General features: G+C 36.0%; 1 protein-coding gene across 2 annotated transcripts in view; it reads right to left on the bottom strand.

Annotated features, from left to right (window-relative positions):
• TTC6 (tetratricopeptide repeat domain 6) overlaps positions 1-18,383 on the bottom strand; it is a 234,798-nt gene that overhangs the window by 18,844 nt on the left and 197,571 nt on the right. For both annotated transcript variants that reach the window (XM_073010817.1, XM_007986533.3), the window contains 5 exons: positions 17,595-17,744; positions 16,623-16,763; positions 15,241-15,354; positions 11,643-11,762; positions 6,283-6,356 (listed from right to left, as the gene is read on the bottom strand). In XM_073010817.1, the coding sequence (XP_072866918.1) occupies positions 6,283-6,356; positions 11,643-11,762; positions 15,241-15,354; positions 16,623-16,763; positions 17,595-17,744 (599 nt within the window). The remainder of the gene's footprint in view (positions 1-6,282; positions 6,357-11,642; positions 11,763-15,240; positions 15,355-16,622; positions 16,764-17,594; positions 17,745-18,383) is intronic.

Below are 18,383 nucleotides of genomic sequence, written 5' to 3'. Positions count from 1 at the left end.
TTGTCCATAAAGATTTGAATTGACTCATTAAAAAAACTCCATTTCTATTATCCATTGTAGGAGGTAGGCACATAAGTCCATAAGACCTAAGGAAGTGTGACAGGTCCTTTGAAGATTTTGGTAAAAGGAAAGACGGCAAGAAAGGGTCATTTTCATAGCAGAATGTGATGGGATGATATTCTGGATTTTTTTTTTTCAAGTTATTAAAGTCCACATGGCATTCTTAAATCTGTTTTTAACAGGTATTAATTACCAATATAGAAAAACATATGCTACGATTGATGAAATCTACTTTTAAAAAATAGATTAAAATAAACTTATTTGTATGTATTTAATATTTCCTTATACAATGAAAACAGCCAGATTTTCATCACACAGGCATCCTTACATCAGATCTCCTACAAAGGCAGGCCATTTCAATGTGGACACCAGGAGAGAAGGGGAGAGAAGAAAGTAAAATGCATTTTATTTATCAAATTGTGAATGTATTTGGCTAAATGATAACTCTCTCTATCCTCCCTAATTATTCTCTTGTAAAGGCATCAAATATTTGTTCATGGGCATATAAAGTCGCTTCTCCATTTCATATGCATATCTAATAATAATATTTAGTTTCAATTAACATAGAGAGAGTCTAGGATTTTTAAAAATAGAATGGAATGAGGAAACTAGCATTGTTTACTTACCAGGTACTGTGCTAAATACTTAACATATGCTATTTCCTTTAATACTTCCAACAACTCTGTAAGCTAGTTATAATTATCTACATTTTACAGATGAAAGGAAAATTATGGCACAGAAAAGTTTGCACACAGGTAATGGCAGAGTAACTAACATACTATGTTTGCACAGAGAAAATATCTGAGATTCAGATAAGCCTTACTCCAAAATCTGTGCTTTTCCGCACAGCCAACTCTACCACACAATCTGCACCTATAATACACCTGTGGTTGGTGTACAAGAGCCAGTGAGCTGATATCTCAACAAGGTAGCCAGAAGAAAGGCTTGGAGTTCAGATTTGAGCCTAAACATGAAAATTAATATTAATTTTTTAAGGTTGTTATGAGGATCAAATAAGAACATGTGAAGAACACCTAGCACAGAAACCTTCACCCATTGAAGATTATATCTTCCTTCTATTCTCCTCATTACTTCTCAAACAGGTTTCAAATTTTAATAAGATGGATCACTACTTTGCCCACTTTTCCTTTATAAAATACATGGAACCCAGGATAGACTGTTTCAGGAATTATCATCTTCTAGAGGTTACTCAAAAGTATCTCTTAAACCAGTGATTTCCAAACTACCCCTTCCTTCATGAAAGTTGCCCCAGGTTCCACCTACACTATCATTTACTAAATATTTTCTTTTAAATCAACTCACTTTTTTTACTTAACTAAATTTATTTTTGAAAGCAAATTAATTTAAATACCATAAGTTGAAAAATTATCTCATGTCATAAATAAAATAATAAGCTAAAACGATAAGCTTGGAGCTGATACTTTATTCTGCAGAAAACAGCCTGAGTGCTGCACCATCGATTACAAACAGAAAGTTTTTAAAGACTAGCTCTGGCCGGGTGCAGTGGCTCACGCCTGTAATCCCAGCACCTTAGGAGGTCAGGAGTTCAAGACCAGCCTGGCCAACATGGTGACACTCTGTCTGTACTGAAAACACAAAAATTAGCCAAGTGTGGTGGCAGGCCCCTGAAGTCCCAGCTACTCGGGAGGCTGAGACAGGAGAATCGCTTGAAACCAGAAGACAGAGGTTGCAGTGAGCCAAGATTGTGCCACTTCACTCCAGCCTGGGCAACAAAAGCAAAACTTCATCTCAAAAAACAAAAAAAACAAACAAAAAAAAAAAGACCAGCTCTTAGCTGAGACATTCTCCTTGATGTGTTCAGAAGGTTTGGGAAAGAATTCATTTTGAAACTGAAAGGCAATTCAGTTTCTCACAATGTGATACAGTATTTTTTTAATGCTTGTCCAGGCCATGAAAAGTAACAGGTACTTGCGATACTTCCTCCATGTTTTCCCAAATGTGGTGCAACAGGTGTTCTTCTAGAAGCTCACACAACAATCCACAGTGAAGCATTAAAAAAGCTTGCTTCTGATGTTACAAGCAGGCAAAGGTTAACATCCACATATGGGAATCAGATGCCGCCTTTTGAGTTACTCAGGAAAACACAAGGTCACTTTCCTTAAGTAGTATACAATGAAATTGTGCTCTCTTTCCTGATAATTGGCACTATTTAAGAAGTAAAAGTCAGGCTGGGCATGGTGGCTCATGCTTGTCATCCCAGCACTTTGGGAGGCCGGGACAGGTGGATCACCTGAGGTCAGGAGTTCAAGACCAGCTTGGCCAACATGGTGAAACCCCATCTCTACTAAAAATACAAAAAACTAGCCAGGCATGGTGGCATGCACCTGTAGTCCCAGCTACTTAGGAGGCTGAGGCATGAGAATTGCTTGAACCTGAGAGACAGAGGTTGCAGTGAGTCGAGATCATGCCACTGCACTCCAGCCTGGGCAACAGAGTGAGACTCAAGAAAGAAAAGAAAGAAAAAACAAAAGAAAAGAAAAGAGAAAAGAGAGGAGGGAGGAAGAGAGGGAGGAAGGAAGGAAGGGAGGGAGGGAGGGAGGGAGGGAGGGAGGAAGGAAGGAAGGAAGGAAGGAAGGAAGGAAGGAAGGAAGGAAGGAAGGAAGGAAAGAGAAAAAGAAGTAAAAGTCCACTTTGCCTTTCCAAGTGCCTTCTCACTGTAGTATAGCAATAATTCTAAACATAGCATAACAAATTCCTTATCAGGAATAATAGTCATTCCATGTAAAATGCATTTCGTTTTGATAGGTTTAGATAGGTTTTGTTGTGTTTAGTATTTCTTTTTTTTTTTTTTTTTTTTTTTTGAGACGGAGTCTTGCTCTGTCGCCCAGGCTGGAGTGCAGTGGCCGGATCTCAGCTCACTGCAAGCTCCGCCTCCCGGGTTCCCGCCATTCTCCTGCCTCAGCCTCCCGAGTAGCTGGGACTACAGGCGCCCGCCATCTCACCCGGCTAGTTTTTTTTGTATTTTTTAGTAGAGACGGGGTTTCACCGTGTTAGCCAGGATGGTCTCGATCTCCTGACCTCGTGATCCGCCCGTCTCGGCCTCCCAAAGTGCTGGGATTACAGGCTTGAGCCACCGCGCCTGGCCGTGTTTAGTATTTCTATCTGTGGGTAGTGAAGCATTTACTTATGATGCATACCTATAGTGAGCATTCCAATGGACGTTTCCAGGGAAATCCCTTTCTCTCATATTCTCCCCAAATTCATTGAAATGCCCCTAGTAATACTGACATCCAAATTGCATCATACACCCTGGCCCCTCTTACCCAGTGAAATGAAAAATCCTTTGTGAGTACATATTCTAATATATGGTTTATGAAATACAATCTTCCCTTCTGTATAGCCTAACCAATTAGAAAAATAAGGCAGTGAACTGAAGCTCACCACCATGTCATACAAGTTGTGAATTACCAAATGGCAGTGATTGAAGCTATTTTTCTGTACCCATCAAGTTATCAGCACTAATGTTTAATGAACGACCAGTCTGTTCAGACAAAGTAAATAATCATTAAATCTTGAAGCTGAAAAGAGATCTTGAAAGACAGCTAGCAAGCTCCTCAAAGCCGATAGTGACTAAAATCAAGTCCAGGGAGGTGAAAGTGCTGAAAATCAGAGGCTCCCCAGCCTCCTGCACCAATAGACCAGGAAAAGAAAAATGAGCAGATGCCACTGTGGAAACAGTAATTTCATTTCTCTGAATACGTGTCTGTCACAGTGTCCTACAGGTTGAAGCCCTTGTTAAGTAACTGCATGGCGTTTAGCCAATGGGAGAATGTGGCAGAATATCTATGATCTTGTCAGGATACACATTCAAAGAGATATACATTGTTAAGCATCAGTTACCACAAGTGTAAAAGTATGTTAAATGAGGTTTTCTAAAATAAAATGTGTTCGCATAAATCTAGAGCCATGTGATCACTTACTGGAGGCGCATGATTCTATTTACTGTGTTCTGTGAACAAGGGATTGTGTGCTGAGCTTGTCCACTAGGCCACAGACACAAAGGTCCACTGCATTTTCCAAATTAATCACATACGTGACCAGATGTGCCCTACTGAGTTGTACAAATAAATCACAAATCCCTCCCCAAACTAAAGAATCTGGCTTGAAGAGTTAAAGACTCAAAAATATTTTATGCCCCAATATGTAAGAATAGTAAAATAAATGTGCTAAAGTAAAAAGTAGATAGGATATATAACTTTGAGTAATCTCCCTCTATGATATTTTTTGAAATATGAAAGCGGCTTTCTCAGTTCTAAAAATTAATTCTACCATAACACTCGTGGTGACTAAATTGGGCAACAAGTAGGATATTCAAGCCTAAGGAATGTTGTCTCCTAGCAACCACAAGAGTGAGAACCAGAGATATACAAAGGATACTTCAAAAGTCTGCAACCCCACGAGATCAAAGATCAAAGCCGTAAAATTTAAAAATTTATTTCTTTAAAGAATTTTTCCAAATGAGAAAATGTTTACTTTCCCTACTGTAAGACACACCAGGAATAAATCCCCATAGTTACAGTCCATGCATCTGTGGCATAAGGATGTTATAGCTCACCTTGAAAAGCAAAATATATATATATACACGACCAATCACTAAACACTCCTTATCGTTAAATTCAGCACAACTCAGAACTCAAAACACGTGGAACTGGGACTCTGAGTTTTCAGAGGTGTACAGTTGATTTAAATTCTACTTTTATTAAAGAACAATAGAGATTCTAGTTGGGTGATGAAAGTTGGTTATTTGGAATTGCAAAGCAGTATCAGCTCAAGGAGGCTCTCCAGTATATACCTAGTGATTACATTTCATAAAAGAGATTGTGAACCGACATATAGAGAAATTTACTGGTTCTAATGGTTCCTAAACATAGGAGTGAGGTAGAGAGTAGTTTTGGAGTCTGTTTTTAATTTTAACAGAATGCAACGAGCTCGGACATTTTTGGTCTTCACCCGCCCACCAAAACAAACACATCAGTCATCATTATTCCATCTCTTCTTAAGAATGACAATTACTTAAAGAGACAGATTGCACAAAGGTTGCTGGATTAAAATAGACAACGGTATGACCGGGTTTCGCTGTCTGTACAAAATGAAAGGTCTGAGACCAGGTTAGGTCTTTTAACACAAAGACAACTTCAGAAGTTCCAGTTATGGTATTACTCTGCCCATAAAATTTAAAAAAAAAAAACTTCCATAGGAAAATGTAGCGTACCATATATGTCCTCAAAGAGAAAAGGATGTCAATTTCCTAAATAATTCAAACTATGTTTTACTCTTTAAACTGGGTATTTATACAGCCTAGTCTACATAATTTGGAACTATTCTAATTTAATCCTCCAAATTAACTGGTATTATTTGTTTCTTAGGGGGAAAAAAGTGATAAACTATTATTTGACCAAATACATTTTATCACATATTAAAATCCTCACAGGCTGAATCTCTATAATTTTAAAAGCAAAATTACCAAAAGTTAATTTTATGATGTCAAATATATATGTAGAAACATAAGCATTATGGCGAGCAAAGTCTATACACTATAATATTATTTCAGAGTATATTTTAAGCTGATTATCTTCTATATTTTAACCTTATTTAAGTGTTTTCATCTCTTCTTCTATAACTTATTTTTATAATAAACCCAGGAAGAAGTAACTTTGCTTTAAGTATTGTGTTTTTTGTAGATATTTGCTGGTGTTTTTTACTTAGATTTAGTCATGTTTTTAAATGCAAACTTTTCTTAAAAATGCATAAGTTTTTAAAATCACCCTTTCTTCCAGGAAAGAGACTTTATAAAAGTTAGTCCCACTTTATGAACAAAATAAATTATTTTATGCTTAGATATTTTGAGTTATGCATAATTTTATTCTATATATTGCCATAATCCTTTCCCAGCATCTATGCTTGGATTAGATGAACTCTGCCCAATGCCATGATGGAAGCATTTGCCTGCTAATTTGTGTAGAACAGTCTATTAGAAGGCAGAAGGGTGCTGAGGAACACTAAATGTGGTCCCCGTGTCTACACAGAGAACTCTTTGTGTCCCTCCCCATTTTTGTACTCTGTCACATTCACAGTTTCTCCCAGTTTCTTCCATTCTCTCCTGGCTTGTTTATGGGGTGATAATTAGATAAGTCTGATGGTCCCGCTTGCTTCCACTTTGACATGAATTGCACTCCATACCTGTGATGGCACATGGCAGTGGCGTGACAAAGGCTCTCGTTAGTCTGGCTTATCAGAGCAGCTTGTTTAAAATCCTGAAATAATGTTATAAGCTTTTGTTAATTTTGCAACATTATTTTATGTGCTATCCTAAACTTCCTTCTAACTGTGATTCTACAATGACACAAGCATTAAGATACACATCTTCCTAAATACATGTGACACAAGCATTAAAATACACATCTTTCTAAAACTTTGTATTTTCCTTGTAGCATCACATCAAATAAGAACAGATGAAACAAAGGAAACCTATTATTGTAAACTCACTCAGAATCTTGTACTACTGGTCTCTACTCAAGAATGGAGATTTTTTTTCCTATGGTTTTGCCCTGCAATGGGTAATGAGGTATCTATCTCATTTACTTTCTTTCTATTGTTTATTCCCAGTGAACTCCTCTGGAGACTTCTCTATCTAGACAGAAAAGGAAATGCACCTGGAGAGAACCTTTGATGTTACATGACTATAGGACAAACAGGCATCCAGGTTGGGGAAAGGGCATAACCAGGCCTTCTGTATGGATGAGCTGGGGCTGCTGCTGCCTTTGGAATCCACACTTCCGGTGAGAAATCGTCTCTTGTCAAGGATCCATAAGCCCTCCTGTGAGGGAGAAATGGAAACTCTAATCGCCAGATCGGAAGTTAGGGAGGTCAGCTGGGAAGGATCCCAGTGGCCACTAGAAAGAGGCTGTTTAAAAGCATTCAAAGGGCTAAGTCCACAAGAGATCATGCCATGGTAGCCCAGAGTTCTTTTCTCTATCAGGCCCCAGGGACAGTGTCTGAAGCTTATGGCTCTTCAAAGTCCTACGGAAATATTTGAGGCCTGAAGTAAAATAAGAAAATTTAAATCTTCTTATTTTTAATAAGAAATTTTCTTATTTTTATTACTGAATTATACTGAATTAATATTTTATTACTGAATTAATACTGAATATTTATTCAGTATTCTTATTTCTTAATTTTCTTATTTTTAATAAGAAATTTAAATTAAGAAAATATTTAAATATATAACTGCAAAACAAAATATTATATCATGTCAACTGCATGATATTTACATATGTATTAATATATGAGATGTAGATTGATTTTAGTGATTGCTATACTATAGGAAGGGCTTCTGAAAGAGTACTGAATCTGTGAAGGAATGAAAATAGCACTGCTTTTTCCCCCAGAAGACTGCTTCAGTAGGAATCTTCCTGGACAGTGTTTGTGATCTCACTTGCTCAAGCAGAGCAGTATATTACACTATTCTCTGGAGTGGCAAAAGGAAACCCCTCCAGGCTTCCTTCCTGGAAGCCAGACATTGGAACTCTACAGCCCCAAAGGACACTACCCAGCCAGAAAGGAGCTAATCAAAGCCCACACTCTCCCTCTCCCTCCCCGCCTCCTCCCTTCCACAAACCCTCCCTGGCTATGTCAGAGGGAAGAGGCTGACTGTCTTTGAAGGGTAGGATAAATTTTCTGCTGTTATTGGAGGTGGAAGAGGGAGTAGTAAGGTTAATCTGAGCACTCAGAGATCCTGCTGGAGGAGGCAGTATTAGTCACAGACCAACCTGTAGATGTGGACACCCCACATTGATTCAAGAAGCATATTTGATACCAAATGGAACTATTTGGAAGAAATTTTTTAAAATTATTGTCTAATCAAATATAATATAATAAAAATGCTTCCAGATATCTCTCTAGGAGGATTTTTTTTTGCTAAAAATAAGACAAGCTTCCAAGTGTAAGTGAGCTTTATTACAAACATTCCCATGAATTTTGGAAGTTTCAAGGATGACCATGTAACTTAAAAGGCTAAAACAAATTCAGTTTTGTAATCAGATGAAACTTACAAAAGTGAACTTGACTCTACATAATCATTATTATACTACATGGTAATTAGGCAGTAATTATCAACAATAGACATAAAAGATGACTATTAGCATTACTTAGAATAAAGTTAGCCACTGTTATTTAATATTATAATTTTTCTCTTCTGCATTAATGATCTCTCTAATATAAGGATGATAAATAACAAACCACACAGTCACTAATGTGTACCACATAGAATAGAATTTAGCAGTCTCACACTACCACTTCACATGCCTCCCCTTCTCCCATCAGCTCTATATACCAGGGGTTGGGGACCCCTGGAATACGAGATGTAGATCTACATCTCAATCTCAATCTACATCTCAATCTTACATCTCAGTCACAGCAGGAGGTGAGCCACAGGTAAGCATTACTGCCTGAGCTCTGCCTCCTGTCAGATCAGCAGCAGCACTGGATTCTCACAGGAGTGCAAACCGTATTGTGAACTGCGCTCATCTAGGTTGTGTGCCCCTTATGAGAATCTAATGCCCCATGATCTGAGGTGGAATGGTTTCATCCCAAAACCATCACCCTGCCGCCCTGCCGCCTGAATCCCCTGAAAAAATTATCTTCCATGAAACTGGTCCCTGGTGCCAAAAAGGTTGGGGGCCACTGCTATATACTTATGACAACCTGTTTGTTTTAGTCTCTCTTTCATTTCCCTTAAGCTTTGATCCTTGGCTACCCATTTATATTTAAGTTTGAGGGATTTAGATTGAGAATGGCAGTTTGGGGTGCCTGAACATCTCTTCTCTACTATCTGTAACCTTGCAGCATTATATCTCTTTTTTTTTTTTTTTTTTAATCCCTTTACTATTATCTTGGTAGGTTTACAAGAGGGAAAAGAGGAAAACCAATGTTCTTAACCCATTAACTTCTGGTTAACTTAGCCATAACTTCACAAACAATCCCAGTCGAAATGCTTCCTGAACAAAGTGTTCCTATGAAGGGCATACAGCTCTCAACTAACTAATGTTTTCAGCACTCAGACTACTCAGCTTCTCTGTTAATCAATCTTTCCCACTAAAAGTGTTTTTAAAGATTCTACTTTCTCTTGGTTTTTCATGCAGACCTCTAATTACTCAGTCTTATATATTTCATTGCTTCTTCCCCTGCTCACATCGTTTTTTAGTTGTTTTAATTAATTTTTTAACTTCACATAGAGAAAAATTGAATTTTTTGCTTTCAATTTGTGTTTCTGTGATATATCTTTTCCAGTTTTTTGTTGTTACCTATCTATATCACTATATTTAAAATGTGTTTCTGGTTGCCAAAATATAGTTGGGACTTTTACAAAATTCCAATCAGACATTTTCATATTTTCATTGTTGTATTTTGACTATTTCCATTTAATGTAACTACTGGTGTGGCTGGATTTAGGTCTACTATTTTATTATTTCTTTTCTGCTGAATTTCTCCGTTTCTGTTCCTCTGCTTCCCCTTCCTAGACTTATATGGGATTCTTTTAATATTTTTTAATATTCCATTTTAGTTTAGCTTCTACCTTTTTGACTGAAGAGGTCACATTTCAGCAGAAACCTAAATGAAACGATGGCATGAATCATACACAGATCAGGAGGAAGAGTGCTGTACACACAGGGACTCGCTCATGTAAAGGTCCTAGGGCAGCAAGGGAGCTCAGCATTTCCAAGGAATGGCAAAAGGCCAGGGTGGCATGACTAGTGGAGAGAAGAGAATGTTTGATGACGAGATCAGAGGTGAGCAGCAGTCATATCAAGTAATGTCTTGCTTGGTCACAGTCAAGAGTTCAGATTTTATTCTAAGTGTGATGGGAAGCCATCAGAGGGTTTTGAGCAAAGGAATAACTTGATCTGCTTTATATTTTTAAGAGATTTCTGTAGCATCTGTTTAGAGAATAGCATGTAGAGGGGCAAGAGTGGAACCTTAAGCCAGTTGGGAAGCTACTACAGTAGTCCAGAAGAGAAATGATTCAGTTCTGAAACCTGAGTTCTGCTCTTGCCCCAGTACTTACTGGTTGAAAGGAAGATAGCAGTGGCAATCATGAGAGATGATTTAATTCAAAATATGCTTTAGTGGTAGAGCTGACTGCACTTGCTAATGGGTCAGATGTGGGGTGTGAGGAAAGAGAGGGGACAAGAATGACTCTCCCTAGACCATCAGCTCCTAAAAGACTGGAACTCTATCTCATTTATCTCCATATATTAATGCCAGTGCCTCGCCTGAAAGAAGATAGAATTTGGAACTGAGGTCTGAGTTCAGATCTTACCCCAGTACTTACTGTGGAAAGGCCTTATTTAACCTCTTTTGAATACCAGTTTCCTCCTCTGTAAGTTACAATGATAAATTGTACAGCATTGTTGAGGACCCAGTGTGTAGCAAGTGTGCAACAGTTGTTTAGTGGTTGCTTAGTACTAAATAAATCTTTATACAAAGGATAACATGGGCCCTGCATTTAATTCTCTAACAGCTGCAGTCCCTTGTTCCCCATCTCCATCATCTCACTCTCTCCACCTCAACACTGTTGCCCACTGTTTTCTTGCCTACTACAAACAGGCAGGTTCTTTATTTCCATCTACCTGAGGGTATACCTAGTGACACAGCTCAAAAATATTTTTAATATATCAAAAAGCTTAAAGGTATTCAAACATTGAGATCACATTTATTCATAGCGTAAACTTCCTCAAAGGTAAATGATTATGTTGCACAGAATCTCAAAAAAAAAATGACTCCAGGAATAGAAAAAATAATCATCTTGGGAGGTGAAAATAACAGGATGTACTCCACTCCATATGTTATGTTGCAGTTCCTCAGAAACAAAGAAGCAAAACTGTTATTATTTAACTATACATTTCAAATTGCTATTTAATTTTTACCTCCTGTTTCTTAATCTAAGAGTTACAAACAGACAACAAAAATAAAAAGTTAAAAATGAGGATGAATTTTGTTTAATTATTCTTTAATGAAATACATTTAAACTACCTGTTTTGTTTGAATACCTTGTCTATGCTTTTTTCTGCTGATTCTGAATGCCTGTCACCACTAACTTAAAAACCTGTTACCAGTAGCCCATTCTGAGCAACTATTTCCTGCCCTGTTTGAAACAGATTTATTTTACTATATTTGCAAAGGGAAAAGAGGAAAATTTTGAGAAAGTTACCACTAAACAGCAGAGTACACGTTACAGGAATCATTTTATTTACTAAGTAACTTGAGTTTTGTCTGTACTCCCTTAAGAGAAGTGATGGTCTTGATCAAATTAGAAATGTCTAAAAATGTATTGGCTGTTTATCTGTAATCCAAACAAAGCAAAAATACACATTTTTTTCACAGAGTCTATTAGTCATTTCAAGTATTTTAATAGAATTCTTGCTAAAGTTAAGCTATCACTCATTAATATTGCCAGTTGATAATAATAAAATCTTGTTCACTAGTTCTCAGAAGTCAATGTGCAAAATCAAGTGGGTTCTTTACATAACAGGAAGGCTTACCTCTAATGCAAAGCCATACTGGTCTAGTTCTAGGTAGATGAGTCCACGATTAAGGAACGTATTTAGTTTTACAGTTTCTGTAGCATCAAGAAGCAGCACAATTCCATAATCTGTTAATGCCTAAAAATAAAATAATCATCTGTAACATAGATTCAGCTTTTTAGAGCCTGAATTCATTGGCTATGGACAAATATATTTATGTCCAAACTAGGACCCAATGGTTAGTTCTTCAATTTGTTTTATAATTTATGGCCAAAATAACCATATGTTAGATTTAAAGGGTACCCTTAGGCAAAAAGTATCATGGACACTTTTCAATAAGCAGTGCACACTGTGCTTGCATTTCATGTTTTACCTGAAAGTCACCCCATACATTTTCATTGGTGTATGGGCTGGAAGAGAGGGATTTAGCACTCTGCCCTGACTCAGTAGTTTCATCAAATGACCATTAAATATATAATTTCTTTTTAGTGCTGTATTGTTTTCCTTGCTGAAATCTAAGCTCTATGAAGCTTAGATCCATTTTGTTCACTGTTTTAAGCCCAGTAACAAGAATCAAGCCTGCACATATCATGCATTCAATAAATTTGTATACAATGAAAAAGTCATGAATCAATGAAAATAGATCTTAATAAAACTAACAAATAAGCACTTGTATGAAAGTTACCTCAAAATATTTTGATAAATATATTCATTTTTCTAAAATATTCATTTCTATATATTCATTTTTCTAAAAGACACACAGTGTAATCTGAGAATCAACTCAGACCCTTCTCCATTACTTTTACCTTTTTTTTGTTTTTTTTTACATTCACTGACTAAACAAGATTTTACTGGTTTCTACTCTGCACTAGGTACTAGAAGCATCCTAAACTTCGGTTGGAGCTGAATCTCTTAAACCATTTTCCTACTGAATATTCTGTCCAAAACAGCCATATGGTCTGAACAGAAAAGGGCTAAATCTTATTATGCCTGTAGCATCTGCCAACTGAAAATGACAAAGAGCATTTTATATTTGTTCATTTGCCCTCCTCTGGTGTTTCCTAATGTTGGGTGCTCAAGTGTCTTTAAAAAATGTGCAATTAAAGATCCTATAGGTATGTTGTGGCATAATCATAAATAAAAATTGCCAGGACTATAAAAATAAATAGTAATATTTGTCAAAAAAGAAAAAAACCAAACCTAGAATATTAGCCACAAATTGTCTAACATTTTTCTTTTACTAAATTACATTATGTGAAACCAGTATGAAGCCTTGGAGATCCACTGAGCAGCTGAATCTGCAACATAAGAGGAAATAAAAACTGGGAAATAAGATTTCGTAAAGATCAATGAGGGTAAGGGGTAGGGATGGGAGCACACAGGTTTTGATTAAGAGGAAGGGTCAGGGCCTTGGCCTCTCCTGGATTTGTGCCATGCCTCTGTTATCATTACTAACTCCTCGATTTGGAGAAAATTACTTAACACTAAGCCTTAGCTTCCTCATCTGCAAAATTGGCGTGTTAAAAATTCATCATATTGTTACAAGGATCTACTTAAAAATGTTTTGATTGTATCTCAGTGAAGCATTTAGCTCAGTTCCTGTCACACAATAAGCCCTAAATAAGTGGTAACTGTTCAGTATTTTTATTAATATCAAGTGTTAGAACCAGAATTCATCTTTCCTTAGTTTTTATGAAACTGTATCTTGGGAGAATGCCTAAGTGCATTTTCTGCAGAAAGTTACTTGGTTTTTCTCAGGCTAGGGATGGCAGGAATGCTGAGAAACAGGTGGAGGAGGACACACTGCTTAATGACATCCAGTCCACATGCTGGAGGTCAGACGGTTTTACAAAGCCACCTAAACACTGTTAACCCAGAAGCAAACAAATTTGTGGACAACAATACAGGTCACTAACTCCCTCTGTGTGACCTGGATGGTTTTTCAAACCTCTCCCTACTTCCATTTCCTCATCTGTAAAGTTAGCAGATCGGATAAAATGCTTCAGAGTCCTGGCAGCTCTGAAATCACCAATATTTTATTATCGTAATTTAGTTTTACTTGATTTAGGTAGTTTTGCATTTTCTTTATTAACAGGGCACTGGCTCTTTCACATATCTGAGATAACAAAACAATGAGTGTTCCCTCCCCACCCCAGCCCATTGTTTTCCTATTCAGGGTTACCTTTCCTACAAGAATGGGGTTGGGGAGGGAATCCTCAAAGGCGCCTGTTGTGCAGGTCACTCTAATAAATGATCTTTCTGTCAGCTGCTAGCATCTTAACAATCCCCTTGTTAAAAATTAGCTATTCATTTATCAACATCTCTGGAGGAAACCTGATAATCTGGTTACCAAGAATTTTATATACTCTTAAGTGGAGACAAAGTTTCTCAACTTCCCTTCTAAAGCTTGTACATTTCTAAATTTCTAAATGTTTTAAACAGATTTCACTGTCCACGTTTCACAGACTGGGGAGTGTGTGAACACAGAACAGCAGGAATGTGACCTAGCCTTTTAAAAGAATGCGTCATTTACTACGGACATGGGCAGGAATAAGGAGAGGGAGACAAGTAACAGAGGAAGAGGATGGGACATTATTCTGAAAGACCACAAGACTAGCTGCTCCCCAGTGAGGAATCCTCATTGAAAACGGACCAAACCGACAGAGGAGAGAAGAGAGTAGGTAAGATTACAAATATAAACAAGAGTTTGCTCAGGCAGACCCTGGATCAAGACAAACGGAAAAAACGGTTTGCTGCAGCCCACAGGCCTTCAAAATATGGGCCAAACCTGGTCACTGGTCCCTGGAGCTGAAAACCATCACTCCATACTCCGTGCTACATGTGTGGTCTGAGGACCAAACAAAAGAATGCCTACACAAACTGCTGTAGCTGACATTAAAATTTTGAAACCACAATATTGCTAGTGATTGCTACTGCTTTAAAAATTCTGCACTTTGGGAGGCCGAGGCAGGCGGATCACGAGGTCAGGAGATTGAGACCATCCTGGCTAACATGGCGAAACCCCGTCTCTACTAAAAATACAAAAAATTAGCCAGATATGGTGGCAGGTGCCTGTAGTCCCAGCTACTTGGGAAGCTGAGGCATGAGAATGGCATGAACCCAGGAGGTGGAGGTTGCAGTGAGCCGAGATCACAGCACTGCACTCCAGCCTGGGCAACAGAGTGAGACTCCGTCTCAAAAATAAAAATAAAAAATTCTGCATACGGTAGAAACATTTATTCAAATGATAATTATGTGATGTATTTAATTTATAAATACCTTTAAATGCTTCTATAAGCATTATCAACTTAATTTTTCATTTGACTTCTTTCAGAAATTATATAAGAAAATTTCGTGAGCACCAACAAAGAAATTAAATATTCTTTGAAATGGTTCTTTGGTTTCTCAAGTTTTATATGTGTGTATTTCTTAGGAATTCCTTTTGAAAATTTTAGCAGAAGTAATAAGAAAATACTTTATAAATGCCTTAAATGAATTTACAAATGCTTTAATGTATTGTTTATTACATGTTTATTGACTGAAATCAACAAGCTATTTAATGCATGTTATTTATTAAACACTTTAAACACATTGTTTACTAAAATGGTCATCTTACCATTTGAAGTTCCCTTATCTTGGTGTAACATAATGCTCTGTTATAAAATGCTATATAACTATTTTTGTCCATGCTGATAGCTGTGGTTAAATCTGTAATTGCTAGCTTATAAGTCTAAAAAGAAAAAAGTAATTATGTGAGAAAGGAAAATCATAATGGACTGAAATTTAATCATAAAATAAATTCTTGTTTCTATCAGAGTTTTTGAAACACTCATTTAACCATTCCTTGTATCATCTGTGAAATTAACACATTGAAGCTAATCTTTCATAGAGTTAATTAAGAAAATCTCCTGGTAGAAATTATCATTATAGTTTCTCTTACCTACAAACAAAATTAAATATATCAACAACTTTAATTTAGGTAAATATCTTATTACCAGTGTTGGTATATGGCAAGGAGAAAATCATACTTCTAGGTAAAATAAAATAAAGCCAACCATATTAATGCAGCAAACATTCACCAGTGCTTGCTTGCTTCTGTCACTGTGACTGTCATATCACATCATCATCATGTTTTCTACCCTTGTTCTCTTTGCTTCCTCTTTGATTCTTCTCTGATACCTTATATCATCCATTTCTATAGATAGTAATTTTCATGGAATTAACACATAATGCAAGGTCTTACCTTTGCTTTAAGGTATTATTTGTAAAAATTTCATATAAAATAGCTACAAAGAAAGATCAGAAAAGAAAAGTAGAGAGAAAGTATTCAGTGCAGTATCACGTATCAATGGTACTGCTCACAACTTTTAACCCAGTAACTTCTGTTTAAGAACCAATCATAAACCCAAGCAGCAATTTTGTTCTCAGATATATATAACTTTATTATTTTAAACAGTAAAATAGTAAAAATTTTAAAAACAATCAAAAAGTTCAACAATAAAGTAATTAAAAGTAAATTATGGTGGAATATTATGCAGTCAGCAAAATACTATCTTCAAAGATTAAGTGTAAAAAGCAGGGCACCACATAAGTTATAGAAGTAGCATAGTCCAAATTTTGGAAAATATATATCATATTTTATAAGGAAAGTAAAAGACTAAATACAAATATGACAAATGCACTCAGGAATTATCATTGATGGTGAGATCATAATCCTTTATTCCCTTCCGTATTTTTCCAAATTTTCTGCAATGAATATATGCTACATTCTTAATAAAAATAAATAGTAAATGTTATTTAAAATGTAATATGAAAAATAAATACCATTATTTTGTGAAAAAAATATGAATTGGGAAAGTGTAAAGTTTTCTATGTAGTTCTGCCCTTCATATCACAGTGATTCCCAACCACAAAGAAAAAAAGTAAGTGAGTCCCCTGCCTAGCATAAGAGTCTTCCCACCCTAAAATTTCAGTAAGCCAGGCAGGAAATGGCCCTACCTTGTTGTAGTATTTCAGAACTCCTCTGTAGAGATAGGCACGTACGCTCTCAGGGTAAATTTTTATAGCCTTGTTACAATTCAAGATTGCTTTGGAATACCTGCCTTTTAAACCATAGAATGCTACTCGGCTTAAATATGCCTATTCAGAGAGAGAGAGAGAGAGAGAGAAAGTAGGAATGGGTGCTTTAGTAAAAGCACCAATTCTACCAAAATATATGATACTTGGAACAAATCTATGCCTCCCAGAGGGTATTAAAATATAGTCTTTAAAAAAAAATTCTTTTATTAGAAAAAAAATTTCAAATGACACAGAATAATTGAAAGAATGATAAATACCTATCACCTGGAGTTAATAATTATTAACATTTTGTCATATTTATCTATTTTTTTCCTGCACTATTTGAAAACAGGTTGTAGATACAGTAGTACTTTACCCCAAGTCCTCTAGTATGCATCTCCTGTGAAAAAAAGACATTCTCCTACATAACCACACTGCCATTATATATCCAAGATGATTTATAGAAATTTCCTAAAATCATCTAATATTTAGACCAGATTCAAATTTTGTAGATTCCTAAAATCAAGATGCAATCTAGCTTCACCTATTGAATTTTGTGTTGTCTGTACAGTCTATTGAAAGCTAGGAATCTATGTAACATCAAAACAAAAAGTAAGTAAAATTAATGAGTATATAAACTTTAAAGTATTAACAGCCACATTAATATATTAACAATATTTACATACATCACATTCACATATACGTTTATATATAACATCATAATATCACTGATGGAAAGAATACTTTCAGTTTAAGGAGAAATACAGCTATTTGGATTATCAAAATACAGTTAAGTGAAAAGTAGGTATAAGAAACTGATTGGTGCTAATTAATAACAATGGCATATAAGAGATTTAATAGTTTTACCAAAATTAACACTTTACAACTCACTAAAAACATCTATTTAAATACCTGGTAATGTTTTGGATTGAGGGTAATGGCACGATTAAAATCCAGAATCGAGCTATCCTTGTGGAGTTTCACTTTACAAAGCCCTCGTTGATAAAAGCTTTCTGCAAAATCTGGATTTGCTTTCACAGCTTTTGTAAAAGAATCAAAAGCCTACAGGAGCATATTGTCAAAACGCAAACCATTTAGTGATATAATATACTGTTTTAAAATGTTAATGAATTACAGTATATAACTATTGCTGAAAAGTTTCACTCTATTTTTGGATTATTTTAATACATTTCTCCTAATGGATCTCATGGAACAAATAAAACTAATATTTAGAAACAAGTAGAGATGATTATTATAATTAAAGTTCTTATTCCCAGACTAAAGTCTACATAATCCATATTGTTAGATTACAATATTTTGGGTGGTATAATTTTAATTGTTATTCAGATTTTGTTTCTTCAAAGAAATCACAACTAGCACATTTATTTTCCATTAGGATCCAGCAAATGCATCATTATAAAACTTCAGAACCACAGAACTCTAAAAATTTTCCCCACATTTTAAAGCAAAGCTGAGTTTGCTCTGGTTGTTCAAAAGGACTAAAAACATGTAAAATATTTGTAATTTGTCTCATATTTACTGGAATTTCTTAATAGAACAACTAATCAAGTGCACCTCTTTTTTTGTGTGTACCAATACCACTTTAAAACACTGTCCACTCCATGAACCTAAGAATTAGAATGATGTGTGTGTATTTATGTGTGCGTATGTGTGTGTCTGTGTGTGTCTGTATGTGTGTGT

Source organism: Chlorocebus sabaeus, chromosome 24, assembly GCF_047675955.1.
Source record: "Chlorocebus sabaeus isolate Y175 chromosome 24, mChlSab1.0.hap1, whole genome shotgun sequence".
NCBI lineage: Eukaryota > Metazoa > Chordata > Mammalia > Primates > Cercopithecidae > Chlorocebus > Chlorocebus sabaeus.
This window is presented reverse-complemented; position numbering and strand designations above follow the sequence as displayed.